Genomic DNA, 14,619 nt, shown 5'->3' with positions numbered 1-14,619 from the left:
CTGGGGATGTAATGTATAGCATACTGACTATAGTTAATAATACTGTAATATATATCTGAAAGTAGCTAGAGAGTGGATCTTTGAAGTTTTCATGAGAAAAAAATTTGTAACTATGTACAGTAATGGATGTTAACTGGACTTACTGTGGTGATCATTTTGCAACACACATAAATATCAAATCATCATGTACACCTGAAACCAATATGAGGTTCGTGACATTGTACAGGAGACAGGGATCAAGACCATCCCCATGGAAAAGAAACGCAAACAAGCAAAATGGCTGTCTGGGGAGGCCTTACAAATAGCTGTGAAAAGAAGAGAAGCGAAAAGCAAAGGAGAAAAGGAAAGATATAAGCATCTGAATGCAGAGTTCTAAAGAATAGCAAGAAGAAATAAGAAAGCCTTCCTCAGCGATCAATGCAAAGAAATAGAGGAAAACAACAGAATGGAAAAGACTAGAGATCTCTTCAAGAAAATTAGAGATACCAAGGGAACATTTCATGCAAGGATGGGCTCGATAAAGGACAGAAATGGTATGGACCTAACAGAAGCAGAAGATATTAAGAAGAGATGGCAAGAATACACAGAAGAACTGTACAAAAAAGATCTTCATGACTCAGATAATCATGATGGTGTGATCACTGACCTAGAGCCAGACATCCTGGAATGTGAAGTCAAGTGGGCCTTAGAAAGCATCACTACGAACAAAGCTAGTGGAGGTGATAGAATTCCAGTGGAGCTATTTCCAATCCTGAAAGATGATGCTGTGAAAGTGCTGTACTCAACATGCCAGCAGATTTGGAAAACTCAGCAGTGGCCACAGGACTGGAAAAGGTCAGTTTTCATTCCAATCCCAAAGAAAGGCAATGCCAAAGAATGCTCAAACTACCGCACAATTGCACTCATCTCACATGCTAGTAAAGTAATGCTCAAAATTCTCCAAGCCAGGCTTCAGCAATATGTGAACCGTGAACTTCCTGACGTTCAAGCTGGTTTTAGAAAAGGCGGAGGAACCAGAGATCAAATTGCCAACGTCCGCTGGATCATGGAAAAAGCACGAGAGTTCCAGAAAAAGATCTATTTCTGCTTTATTGACTATGCCAAAGCATTTGACTGTGTGGATCACAATAAACTGTGGAAAATTCTGAAAGAGATGGGAATACCAGACCACCTGATCTGCCTCTTGAGAAATCTGTATGCAGGTCAGGAAGCAACAGTTAGAACTAGATATGGAACAACGGACTGGTTCCAAATAGGAAAAGGAGTACGTCAAGGCTGTATATTGTCACCCTGCTTATTTAATTTATATGCAGAGTACATCATGAGAAATGCTGGACTGGAAGAAACACAAGCTGGAATCAAGATTGCCGGGAGAAATATCAATAACCTCAGATATGCAGATGACACCACCCTTATGGCACAAAGTGAAGAGGAACTAAAAAGCCTCTTAATGAAAGTCAAAGAGGAGAGTGAAAAAGTTGGCTTAAAGCTCAACATTCAGAAAATGAAGATCATGGCATCTGGTCCCATCACTTCATGGGAAATAGATGGGGAAACAGCGGATACAGTGTCAGACTTTATTTTGGGGGGCTCCAAAATCACTGACGATGGTGATTGCAGCCATGAAATTAAAAGACGCTTACTCCTTGGAAGGAAAGTTATGACCAACCTAGATAGCATATTCATAAAGCAGAGACATTACTTTGCCAACAAAGGTTCGTCTAGTCAAGGCTATGGTTTTTCCTGTGGTCACGTATGGATGTGAGAGTTGGACTGTGAAGAAGGCTGAGAGCCGAAGAATTGATGCTTTTGAAGTGTGGTGTTGGAGAAGACTCTTGAGAGTCCCTTGGACTGCAAGGAGATCCAACCAGTCCATTCTGAAGAGATCAGCCCTGGGATTTCTTTGGAAGGAATGATGCTAAAGCTGAAACTCCAGTACTTTGGCCACCTCATGCGAAGAGTTGACTCATTGGAAAAGACTCTGATGCTGGGAGGGATTGGGGGCAGGAGGAGAAGGGGACGACAGAGGATGAGATGGCTGGATGGCATCACTGACTTGATGGATGTGAGTCTGGGTGAACTCCAGGAGTTGATGATGGACAGGGAGGCCTGGCATGCTGCGATTCATGGAGTTGCAAAAAGTTGGACATGACTGAATGACTGAACTGAACTGATGTCAATTATATATCAATAAAAAAAATTTTTAAAGCTTAAAAAATAAGTTGAAGAGGAAAAAAGGTAAGAAAAACCCATGTATGAAATGAAAAGTGAGAAAGTTTTGTTATCTTCTTCTCCTCAGTTGTCTTTATGGGCTCTTCTTCCCTTCCCTCTTTTTGTTTTTCCCCAAGCTTTACTGAGACGTAATCTATAGTCCCTTGGACGGCAAGGAGATCCAACCAGTCCATTCTGAAGGAGATCAGCCCTAGGATTTCTTCGGAAGGAATGATGCTAAAGCTGAAACTCCAGTACTTTGGCCACCTCATGTGAAGAGTTGACTCATTGGAAAAGACTCTGATGCTGGGAGGGATTGGGGGCAGGAGGAGAAGGGGACAACAGAGGATGAGATGGCTGGATGGCATCACTGACTCGATGGACGTGAGTCTGAGTGAACTTCGGGAGTTGGTGAAGGACAGGGAGGCCTGGTGTGCTGCGATTCATGGGGTCGCAAAGAGTCAAACACGACTGAGCGACTGAACTGAACTGCACTGAACTGAATCTATTTAGCGGGCTTCCCTGGTAGCTCAGCTGGTAAAGAATCTGCCTGAAAGGCAGGAGACCCTGGTTCAATTCCTGGGTTGGGATGATCCCCTGGAGAAGGGATAGGCTACCCACTCCAGTCTTATTGGGCCTCCCTGGTGGCTCAGTTGGTAAAGAATCTGCCTGCAATGTGGGAGACCTGGGCTCGATCCCTGGGTTGGGAAGATCCCCTGGAGGAGGGCATGGCAACCCATTCTAGTATTCTTGCCTAGAGAATCTCCATGGACAGAGGAGCCTGGGAGGTTACAGTCCATGGGGTTGCAAAGAGTCGGACATGATTGACTGACTAAGCACACACACACACAATCTATATAGCATCAAATTCACCTATTGAATTAAGTCAATGAGTTTTAGTAAAATTACAGAGTTGTACAACCATCACCACCATCCAGCTTAGATATTTTTACCACATCTTAAATTTCCCTGTGCTTGTCTGTGGTGAATGCCCATACCCACCTCTAACCTCAGGCAACTATTGATCTGCTTTCTGTCCCTACAGATTTGCCTTTCATTGGAAACCATTCATATACCTGAGGTCTTTTGTATCTGGCATCTTTCACTCAGTATTAATGTTTCTGAGGTTCAACCATTCTGTGGCATCAATCAGTAGTTTGTTCCTTTTTATTCAGAAGAGTGCTTATTAGCAGCCATTGATATAACTGTTGAAAATCAACTGACCATAAAAGTAAAGGTTTATAACTGGACTTTTCATTCTGTTATAGTAATCTATATGTTTCTTGTTGTTCAGTCGCTAAGTCATGTGCAGCTTGTTGTGACCCCATGGACTGCATGTCCTTCACTAACTCCTGAAATGTGCTCAAATTCATGTCCATTGAGTTGGTGATGTGATCTAACCATCTCATCCTCTGCAGCCCTCTTCTTCTTTTGATCTGTATGTCTATACTCATTCTAATACTACACTGTCTTGATTGTTGTATCTTTATAATAACTTTGAAACTGGTAGTCATCCAACTTTGTTCTGAATTTGCAAAACTGTCTTGGCTACTCTAGGTCCTTTACATTTCCATATAAATTTTAGCAGAAGCTTGTCAGTTTCTCAAAAAAGCATGCTGATATTCAGATAAGGAGAGTGTAATTATAAGGTCAATTTGGAGCAAATTATTATCTTTTCAATTTTTTTCCTCTCGATTTCACTATGTATAGTTTTCCATTGTTGTATCTTCAAGTTCACTAACTTTTTCTTTTACAAAGTCTAATCTGCTGCTTATCCTGTCCAGTATATTTTTCATCTCACACACTGTAGTTTTTATCTCCAGAAGTTTGATTTTGGTTTTATTTATGTTTCATGCCTTTAGTTAACACATTTAAGACTTCCTCTAGATTCATTAACATACAGAATGCATAAGTTATAACTTTTCATTCTGTCACCTGTGTAATTTCTGGGTTGGTTTTGATGACTGATTTTTCTTCTTATTATTGGTTTTATTTTCCTGTATCTTTGCACATCTGATAATTAAAAAAAAAAAAATCAGCTTCTAGGGTTTACCCTGTTAGGTGCTAGATTTTAAAAAATCCTTTAAACTTATTTTTGACCTTTGTCTGGGTCATGAGTAGGTTACATGGTAACAGTTTTAATTCTTTTGGGTACTGGGCCTAAAGCGACAAGAGCAAAGTTTAGTCTGGTGCTTATTCTGCCCTGCTTCTGAGATACAAACATTTCTGAGTATTTACTTGACACTCATGAATTTTGAGGTTTTCTATTCTGGTTGGTGGAAAGAGGAACTGGCCCTGTGTGAACTCTGAAGATGTTCCTTCAGTTCTTTCTGGGTGGTTTTCCTTGGCCTTGATTTGTGTACAGGCACACACAAACACTGATCAGTTCTCAACTTAAGACCTGAGCAGGACCTTCTGTACATCCCCGTGGTTCTCTCTCTTTGTGGTTCTCTTCTCTGTGGTACCGTTTTACTCTAGCTGCCTTGGCTTTCCCAGACTCTAAGTGCCACTACCTCAACTATGGGAAACCACTGGCTTCTGTTGGATCTCCCCTTCCTACAGCACAGCCTGGACAATTTCTACAACTGTTGTTCAATTTTTGGTTTGTTTCAGAGGGAAGAGTAAATTTCGTCCCTATTACTCCATGACCAAAAGTGGAAGCTGACAACAATTTAAAAAAGAAAAAAAGAGCTTCTTCAGATGTTTTCTGTTACATTAGCACTTTGTGCTTTTTTTTTTTCCTGACCAAATATTTCATAGTTAAATACTACTGAGGTAGAGAAAGTTATAAAGGTGCAGGAAAAAAAAAGAATATCATAATGTGATTACCCATAATTTAGTATAATTCATTCAAATCTTCCTCTATGAAGTCTTGCATAACTTTGTGGACTGCTTCTTTCCCTTATCATTATACCATAAGTATGTTTCTATGCCCTTAAATGTCTCCTTGTAAACATAAGTACAGGTTCCTGTATAATATTTTGTGTTCTGTCATTTTTAATACAAAGACTTGTCTCTGGTTAATCTGGCCAGAGATGCAGTTACTTTATTCACTGTTGCTTTTTATAGGCTACAGTTTTAAAAAAGTATTTTAAATTTTCTGTGAAAGTTTAGTCAACTTCGGACTTTCTGAAATTTTTCTTTCACTAAATGTTTAGCTACTTGTCTTCTTGGTAAAATTTATATAACTAAAGCTACATATTTTTTCCTTGTTGCTTCCTCTCTATATAATTTAATCTCTGGTAAGTAATTCTTGACTTAGAATATATACAGAAATCATTATTTTCATTTATGACTCTAGTGGGTGGGTTTTCCACACCCATCATCTTCATTTTTATATCGACTGTCTGATTAATTCTACATTTAAAATTTTAACTGTTCTAGTTATGATCCTTAAAAAAATATTTATCTGTTCCTAACGCATTTTAAATTTTATTTATGATAAAAGAATTTCTTTCAGGAAAAATATATATGTAAGGGGAGAGATGCTTAACATATTGTGAATATTATTCTGTGGGATCAAAGATAAACAATAAATAAGACTGTAAGTACATTAGCAAGCTTTTTGACATTTTTTTTTTCTGGCCTCATTTCACATTCTAACTGCCCATGTTTTCTTTATCAGATGACCTAGTTTTAGTAGAAAGAATCAGCCCAGTGAATAATAAACTTGGAGGGGTAGAGTTCTGGTCCCAGTTCTGTCACTACACTGGACCCTGGATTTCTTAGACCAGACATCTTGTTCCTTCTAGTTTAAAAATTCTACAGTTCTATCTTTGATTATGTTAAGTCTCCCTGCTGGAGCGTAAACAGCACCACAGCCATCTGGCAGCAGCAACTAGAATTAGGATTTATTTTTCCCTTGAAAGACTCATTGAGCATCTGCTTTCCCCACCAGACCACTGTGCTAAGCACCTGAGAAACCAAGATTTCAAAGGTCACACTTAGCTCACTCAAGGAAGTGTGAGCTGTTTAAAAAGAAAGGCAGCTGATAAACAAGTGGCTATAAGACAGGGTGGTGAATGCTTATGATTGGGAGTGTCAGGGAGGGTTTCCTAGAGGAGATACCTCTGAGGGGAGGGAGGAACAGGAGTGAGCCAGGTGAGGAAAGGACATTTTAGACAGAGGATACACAAAAGTCTAGGAGAGAGAGCAAGGTATGTATTCTTTCTTGAAACTTGAGAGGTTTGTTAAGGTGGAACATGGAGACATGAGGGAAGGGGAAATGGAGCTGATGAATCTGGTCAAGTTTGGGTCCTGGTGGAAAATTCAAGAATGTCTGTCCAGCAGGCAGCAGTACACGTGAGCTGAGTGATTTGGTTTAGAGATAGACAGAGAGTCATTGGCATAAAGGACTTACTGAAGCCACAGGAGTAGATGAGGTCACTCAGGAATGAGCGCAAGTAGCACGTTTACTATAGTTCACAGAAAAGGGGTCTCTGGATTGGCTCTAAAGAATCCATGAAATAGGTACAAAAGTTTCTTTTTAAATTTCCCTATTTTCTTTGGATATTACCACAGTAGATAATAAATTTTAAATTTCTAATCCTGTTCTTATGCACTCATCCTTATGGCACAATAGTCTAGAAAAATTTTCTGTTTTCAGAAATAAAAGAAAGCATGCTCTGTCATTATTATTACCCACGTTCCTTCATTTACTTTGGGCCTATATTAAGCTGTAGGATTCCCTTGCGGCTCAGTTGTAAAGAATCTGCCTGTCAATGCAGGAGACATGGGTTTGTCCCTGGGTCAGGAAGATTCCCTGGAGAAGGAAACAGCAACCCATTCTTGCCTGGGAAATCCCACGGACAGAGGAGCCTGGCAGGCTACAATTCATGGGGTCGCAAAAGAGTCAGGCATGACTTAGCAACTAAACAACAATAATAAACATTAAGTTGAAAAATGCCAAGACAAAGGACTAAAGCAAAATTAATTTATTCATCCTTTGGTTTTACTATCATTGATTAAGACAGGGATCAGCAAACTTTTTCTGCAAAGGGCTCAGATAGTTAAGATTTTCAGTTTTGCAGGTCATAACATTTCTGTAAGAACTACTTAACTCTAATGTGTGAAGTCAGCTACAGACAATATGTAAACTAATGAGCGTGGCTGTGTTCTAATAAAACTTTATTTAGAAAAATGTGGTGGTTTTTGTTTTCCTGTTTTTGGAGAAGGCTTGATTTGAAAGGATTAAAATTTTTCCAGAACCTGAACTTGTACCAACATAAAACCTGGTCTTGAAGGTTTCTACCAGCTAGCTAATCACCTTAGAGCAAGTTTATAACTTAAGAGCAATAGAAAATATTTAAAATATTGCACCTTTAAATGTTTTTATGCTCTTCAGAAAAATAAAAAAAATTTTCTCTGTGCTTTTGTTTTTCCCATGAAAAACCTGAAAGCTCTGCCATTTCATTTCAAAATGCAACTGGATGAAACTGTTACTCTCTCCACTGTACCTAGCTTCTGGGGTTTGTTTATAGTACAAATACTAACTTTATTTTTGTTTTAAATCTTACTTTTGTGAAAAACATTTTTTGTCAATCAAAAGTTGGACTGGAAGAAAACTCCAGGTACCAGATAGAGCACTTACAATGGGTAGTAACACATCTGGTTACACTGCCTGGAGAAGAAGGAAGTTCCACCCACTCATCTCGATCACTGTGTTCTATGTAGAATTTGCAAGAGATCAAAGATGCGATCCACAACCCTGAGGGAAATCATGTCAGCTTCAAAGGAAAAGGGGTTTTGGATCACCACCTTTTCAGGTGGCTTTGTCAAGAAATAGGAGCAGGGGACTTCCCTGGTGGCCCAGCAGCTTAGACTCTGTACGCCCACTTCAGGGGGCCTGAGTTTGATCCCTGGTCAGGGAACTAGAACCTGCATGCTGTAACTAAGACCCAGTGCAGCCAAATAAATATTTTTAAAAAAAAGAAACAGGAGCAGGATAGAAGTCCTCCTTTCTTGGCTTTCCAGAGATGAAGCATTAAAGATCATAACTGAAAATTTACAGAACTACTGTTTTTTTTAATTAGTTAATTTTTAATTGAAGCATAGTTGTATAATACTATATGTTTCAGGTATACAACACAGGATTCACAATTTTAAAAGGTTATATATTTATAATCATGATAAAATGTTGACTAAATTCCCTGTGATATACAAAATATCTTTGTAGCTTATTTTATACCTAGAAGCTTTTGCCTTGCCCCTAACTTGCCCCTCCTCCTTCCCTCTTCCCACTGGTAGCCACTAATGGTTTCTACACGTGTATCTGCTTCTGTCATTGTTGTTCTTTTTATATTCACTAATTTGTTTTATTTTTTTAGATTCCACATGTAACTGATGTATCACACAATATTTGTCTTTCTCTTTTTGACTTATTTCACTTAGCAAAATATCCCCCAAGTCCATCCATGTTGCAAATGGCAACATTTCATTGTATCCCTTATGGCCAAGTAGTATTCCACTGTATACACATGCCACACCCTCTTCATCCACTCACTTGCTGAAGGACATTTGCTAAGTTGCTAAGTCACTTCAGTCGTGTCCGACTCTGTGCGACCCCACAGATGGCAGCCCACCAGGCTCCCCCGTCCCTGGGATTCTCCAGGCAAGAACATTGGAGTGGGTTGCCATTTCCTTCTCCAATGCATGAAAGTGAAAAGTCGAAGTGAAGTCGCTCAGTCGTGTCCAACTCTTTGCAACCCCATGGGTTGTAGCCCACCAGGCTCCTCCATTCATGGGATTTTCCCGGCAAGAGTACTGGAGTGGGGTGCCATTGACATTTAGGTTGCTTCAATATCTTGGCTATTGAAAATAAAGTTGCTATGAACACTGGAGTGCATGTATCTTTTCAAATTAGTGTTTTCTTTTTTTCCACATAATAGATACCCAGTCTGGGGAACTGCTGGGTCACATGGTAGTTTTATTTTTAGTTTTTTGAGAAGTACAGTAAATACCTTATTTTTTAAAAAGAGAGTTTTACTGGGGAATTTATTAATGTTTGGCTTATCTGCAGTTATTTTTTCCCCAACAAATGAAATAAATCTTTTGATTTAAAGCTCTACAATCACTATCAAAATGCTACTAAGAATCTCTTTGCTGTTTTGGCTAAGTTGTCATTTTGGAAGAGCAGTGGGAAACTACATGAGACTTCTAATGCTGGAGGAAGTACTTCTGTAGGCTAGAATAAGGTGAAGGAATCGCGTCAAATTCTTTGCATAGAGAAATCAAAAGATAAAAGAAAAGAAAAAAAAAGACAAAGGAAAATACAACTCTTCTGAAAGCCACTCCTGTTCAGACAGACAATCTTATAATTAAGATACAGATTTATAATCCTTTTCTTGCCCACACATATAGTGTAAGTGATATAAACCAGCCAAAGATGACTTCATTGTCTTGAGGACAAAGAAACTGATGTGGCTTAATTTTTATTAAAATGTCTTAGAGAATTCTGATGCTCTTTGACACATGTCTCCCCAGATACTTAATTTAACAGTCAAAAGAATTTCAGCTCTTGTTGCCACCAGAATAAAAAGTCTAAATTGATTTGGCTGTCAAAGTTGATAAGCATATTACCATGTGAAAAAAATCTCTATATAGTTTCAACATTTTATTCAAAGTCAAATAGCAGACTTCTCATTGAAATTCATTTTGAAGCAGGATGAAAATTTACTTTTTCTTTCATTTATAAAATAAACAGATTTATTTCAAATTTTTTTTTTTTTTTACAGAAACTTGCCGTTAATTTAGCATCAAAGTTTAGTTAAACCTGGTAGATTAGTCAAATGTGTTTTATTGCCACTACTAATTAGAATCTCCAAGTGATAGAAAAATCAAAAGATATCGTAACCTAGGACAAAGGAGTGCTTTTGAACTGTGGTGTTGGAGAAGACTCTTGAGAGTCCCTTGGACTGAAAGGAGAGCAAACCAGTCAATCCTAAAGGAAATCAATCCTGAATATTCATTGGAAAGACTGATTCTGAAGCTTAAACTCCAATACTTTGGCCACTGATGTAAAGAGCTGACTCATTTGAAAAGACCCTGTTTCTGGGAAAGATTGAAGGCAGGAGGAGAAGGGGATGACAGAGGATAAGATGGTTAGATGGCATCTCCAACTCAATGGACATGAGTTTCAGTAGTCTCCGGGAGATGAAGGACAGGGAGGCCTGGTGTGCTGCAGTCCATGGGTCACAAAGAGTCGGACACAACTGAGCGACTGAACAACAACAGGACAAAGGAAATAGGAGAGAGATAGTGCAAATAAAAAAAGAACAAAGTTTTTGGAAGCCAAAAAGTTGCCTGATATTTCAGAGGAATAGCTTACAACCTAAGCAGCTAAGAGTGGAGACACCAATGAGAGGTCTGAGATAATCTGTGAAGACTGACAATCCCTGTGTAAACTATCACAAAAACAAAATTCCAAGATAATAAAAAATATGTATGCAAATTTTGAGCCTATGTATTTATACCCACTGTCTGACATGGACTTTTATTACATTCTTACAGGGATCCATGAAAGAAAGTAAGACAGTAAAAATGTGTTTTGCAGACAAAATGTTAAAAATTTTAGTGTCAGACAGGTCCTTAGCTATGGAAGAGAGAAGCCTCAAACCACTGAACCATTCGGTAGCAAGAGCTAAGCCTAGAGCTTGGATCTTCTGACCCCTGAGTCAGTGCCTTGTGGGATCTCAGTTCATCCAGGCCATGCCAGTGAAAGCCCCAATCCTAACCTCTAGGCTACCAGGGAACTCCCTCAGCATCTTTCCTCTTCAGCAAACTGCCTCAATTTCAGTGAACTGGAAACACACATGAAGAGAGAGACCTGCGTCTGATGTGGTACAGTTCTCCTTTCATGTCCCTGGGGGATTGGTTTCAGGACCCTCACAGATACAAAAATCCACGGATGCTCAAGTACCTTAGATAAAATGGAGAATAGAACCCATGTGCAATCCTCCATAAATCATCTCTAGGTCACTTTTGATACCTGATACAATGTAAATGCTATGTAAATAGGATAATAGTTCCCAGGGTGCAGGGAATTCAAGTTTTGCTTTGGGGAGCTTTCTGGAATTTTCTTGTTTTTGGTGGGGGTGGATATTTTCCACTGGGGTTGGTTGAATCCACAGATATGAAATCCATGGCTACCGGGGGCCAACTGTACGTACAAAGACAACATAAAGGTGTAAACCCTCATACCTGATCCTGGGTACTGGAAGACGTTCTGCTGCATCTGAGGATTGATTCCAGTGCCAAACTGCCCACCCATGTTTCCTGTCATGCCTCTGTTCACCATGCTGCTGCGGTTGGCCAAGGGTGCCTCGGGATTTGCTGCCAGTTGTGAAAAAGGGCTGGTAGAGGCAGGTGGTGTTCCTGGATTTGTACTATAGTTTGGTGGGTAGGGGAACTGCTGCGGAGCACCCTGAGGAAGACGGGGGTTCCCCATTTGAACCGGCAGTCCAGATGAGGGAGGGAGGCTGTTGCCAAAGCTCTGCTGCCTCATGAGCATGGCTCTTTGCTGCTGTATTAGCTGCCTCTGTCGGTGCTGTTGACTATACAACTCCCGCTGGCGCTGTGCCAACATCTGGGCATTCAGGGGTGGCTAAAAAAGAGAGAAAAAAAATCTTCCCTTACTAATGTTATTATGATTACTAATCCTTACCTAGGAAAGCTTACAGGATAAAGCCTACTAGCTTGGAGCAACAGAATATGCAGCAATTATTAGTGTACAAGGCAAACTAAAACAGAAAAGGAAGAAAACCTCTTAAATGACATCCACAGGACAGAAAATGAATTAACTACATTTTACATATTAAAGTCAAACAGGACTGAGAAAAGTCAAAGAAAACATACATTGATTAGTACTATGATATAAGCCATGAAGCCAGTTAAGAGAAACATGAAAACCATAAAGAAGAGAGAGAAAATGTGCTTGCTGATTTCTATCTTATCTGGCATTATGTTATTAGGGGACTTCTTTTCATTTCCACAAAATTCACCACGTTTCCAGTACGGAGGATATTAGTTTTCTCTTTTCTCATGGAGATCATTTATTCCACTTAACTTAAATGAATAAAATGTGATTATAGGTGATTTCAATTTTCATTATACTTTTATGTATTTTCCAAATTATCTATAATGAATGTACATTATCTTTACAATTAGGAAAACTTACAAATACCATTAGAAAAGGAAGAATCAGAAATCTAGGATCCAAGGCCAAACAAATGGTCACTTAAAAAGAAAATCTTTAATTAGAAACAAAATAATACGCAGGAAATAAATGAACCCTGGTATTTTATAGCATTGCTGCAGTATGAGACTGCTCCAGGCATTAGAGTAAGTGTTTTAATAGCTATGATGTTATGAATGATGAAAGAAGTGGTAAAATTAGTTTGAAGTCTCCTTTTGGGCTACCTTGCAAAGCAACACGGCATGTCAACAAAGCCTTCCTCAGAAAATGTCCATTCAGGTCGAGGAGCTGATTAAAGCATACAGCTTCATAAAAATGAAACTTGCCAACCAGAAGTACCCCAATATGGAAGAAACTGACATATGACTTCTTAACAGAAGTTGTCTTTACGTGAACTCCAACAGTGGAGTTTTGTTTCCTTATAACCAATTTCCCCCTGCATGGACTAACCACTGAGACTTTAAGGCAGAGAAACCCATGTCTGGATCCACGGAGACACCAATATCTGCTGCTTAGCAGGAGCTTCTATCAATATTTATCCTTTTGGTTAGTATTTGCCCTCAATCCAACTAGGTCCATTTTATGGAGAAAAGTTTGTCTGAATCCTTTCTAAAATACCTCATCTCCCCAATTTTTGAGTTCTTGGCTGGGAAATTAAAAAAAAAAAAAAGTGGTTGAGGGAATTCCCTGGCGGTCCAGTGGCTGGGACTAAGTGTTTTCACTACTGTGGGCCCAAGTTCAATCCCTAGAGAACTAAGATCCCACAAGCCACATGGTGCAGCCAAAAAAAAAGTATATTGAAGTATGTGCAGAAGTAAGGAGGAAAGACTATATCACACACTTAGAAGGCTACCTGGTTCTTTTTATGTTTCGTTTCAATGGCCGTGAGCTCACACACAGGATTGTTAAAACAAAAATTGGAAAATGCTGATGCTCAGATTGAACAGAGAACACAAGGCAGTTAAGATAACTAAGCAATGTGACTGGGTTTTGATCAGGTTTCAGGTACTGTGCACACAGTTTCATAACCTTGGCTTCTTATTACTGATACTATTCAGGACAGCAATAAGAGTTTTCTACTTAGTCATCTCATATCTAACAGCAATGACAACAATAACAATAAAACGAAACAAAGAACCCTCAGCTTTAGATCAAATATCAGTAGCGGGTACCACAAGCTGATTATAAATTCATTTTAATAGAAAGCTACAGTACAAACATCATTAAGAGATAAGTTCACAGACCATTTCAAAAACACCTAAGTCAACACTCTAAGAAACACAACTTGGGTTAGAGAAGTACTAACAATGCCTGGTTTTCTCACATTACCTGAGGTGTAATTTGCTGCTGCATGCCTGATCTCATATTGATGCCAACAGGAGCGTTTGCTGCAAATTGGTTCAAGATAGCTTGCCGATTTTGGTGTATCAACTAGAGAAAAATAGAACAATGAGATAAACTTCTACACACAAACATATAGCATGGCCCTTTAGAGTAACATAAACTTTTTATTGATTATTAAGAGGTTTTAGTATTGCAAGTTTAGTAAGATTATTTCCCACATTTGCCAAAAGGTGGCAATTCCTAACATTTATCAAATACTTTCTGCCTGCTGCTGCTGCTGCTGCTGCTAAGTTGCTTCAGTCGTGTCCGACTCTGTGCGACCCCAGAGACAGAAGCCCACCAGGCTCCCCTGTCCCTGGGATTCTCCAGGCAAGAACACTGGAGTGGGTTGCCATTTCCCTCTCCAATGCATGAAAGTGAAAAGTGAAAGGCAAGTCGCTCAGTCGTGTCCAACTCTTAGCGACCCCATGGACTACAGCCTACCAGGCTCCTCCATCCATGGGATTTTCCAGGCAAGAGTGCTGGAGTGGGGTGCCATTGCCTTCTCCAGACTTTCTGCCTACAGGACTCTAAATATGGCAGAGCATTTAAAAGTAGAATACACACACAACATAAATATATATAAAGTACACACATGTATGTACATGCACATATGCCTATATGCATATATTACAGGTGCATGTATTCTATTTTTATGCTCTGCCATATTTAGTGTTCTGCAGTGTTTATACATACATGTATTGCACACAAATATGTTTATCATGCTTTCTTTTTGTAATTTTTAAAACTCTTTATCTTGTATTGGGGTATAGTCAGTTTTGGGGGGCTCCAAAATCACTGCAGATGGTGACTGCAGTCATGAAATTAAACAA

General features: G+C 39.2%; 1 protein-coding gene across 11 annotated transcripts in view; it reads right to left on the bottom strand.

The window, feature by feature from the left end:
* The window catches only part of NCOA1 (nuclear receptor coactivator 1), a 219,117-nt gene that overhangs the window by 17,599 nt on the left and 186,899 nt on the right, over positions 1-14,619 (bottom strand). For all 11 annotated transcript variants that reach the window (XM_070379206.1, XM_070379211.1, XM_070379204.1 and 8 more), the window contains 2 exons: positions 13,733-13,834; positions 11,410-11,812 (listed from right to left, as the gene is read on the bottom strand). In XM_070379206.1, the coding sequence (XP_070235307.1) occupies positions 11,410-11,812; positions 13,733-13,834 (505 nt within the window). The remainder of the gene's footprint in view (positions 1-11,409; positions 11,813-13,732; positions 13,835-14,619) is intronic.

The sequence above is a fragment of the Bos mutus genome, chromosome 11 (genome assembly GCF_027580195.1).
Source record: "Bos mutus isolate GX-2022 chromosome 11, NWIPB_WYAK_1.1, whole genome shotgun sequence".
In the NCBI taxonomy this organism is placed as follows: Eukaryota; Metazoa; Chordata; class Mammalia; order Artiodactyla; family Bovidae; genus Bos; species Bos mutus.
The sequence above is the reverse complement of the archived record's forward strand: the minus strand, read 5'-3'. Positions and strand labels throughout refer to the sequence as shown.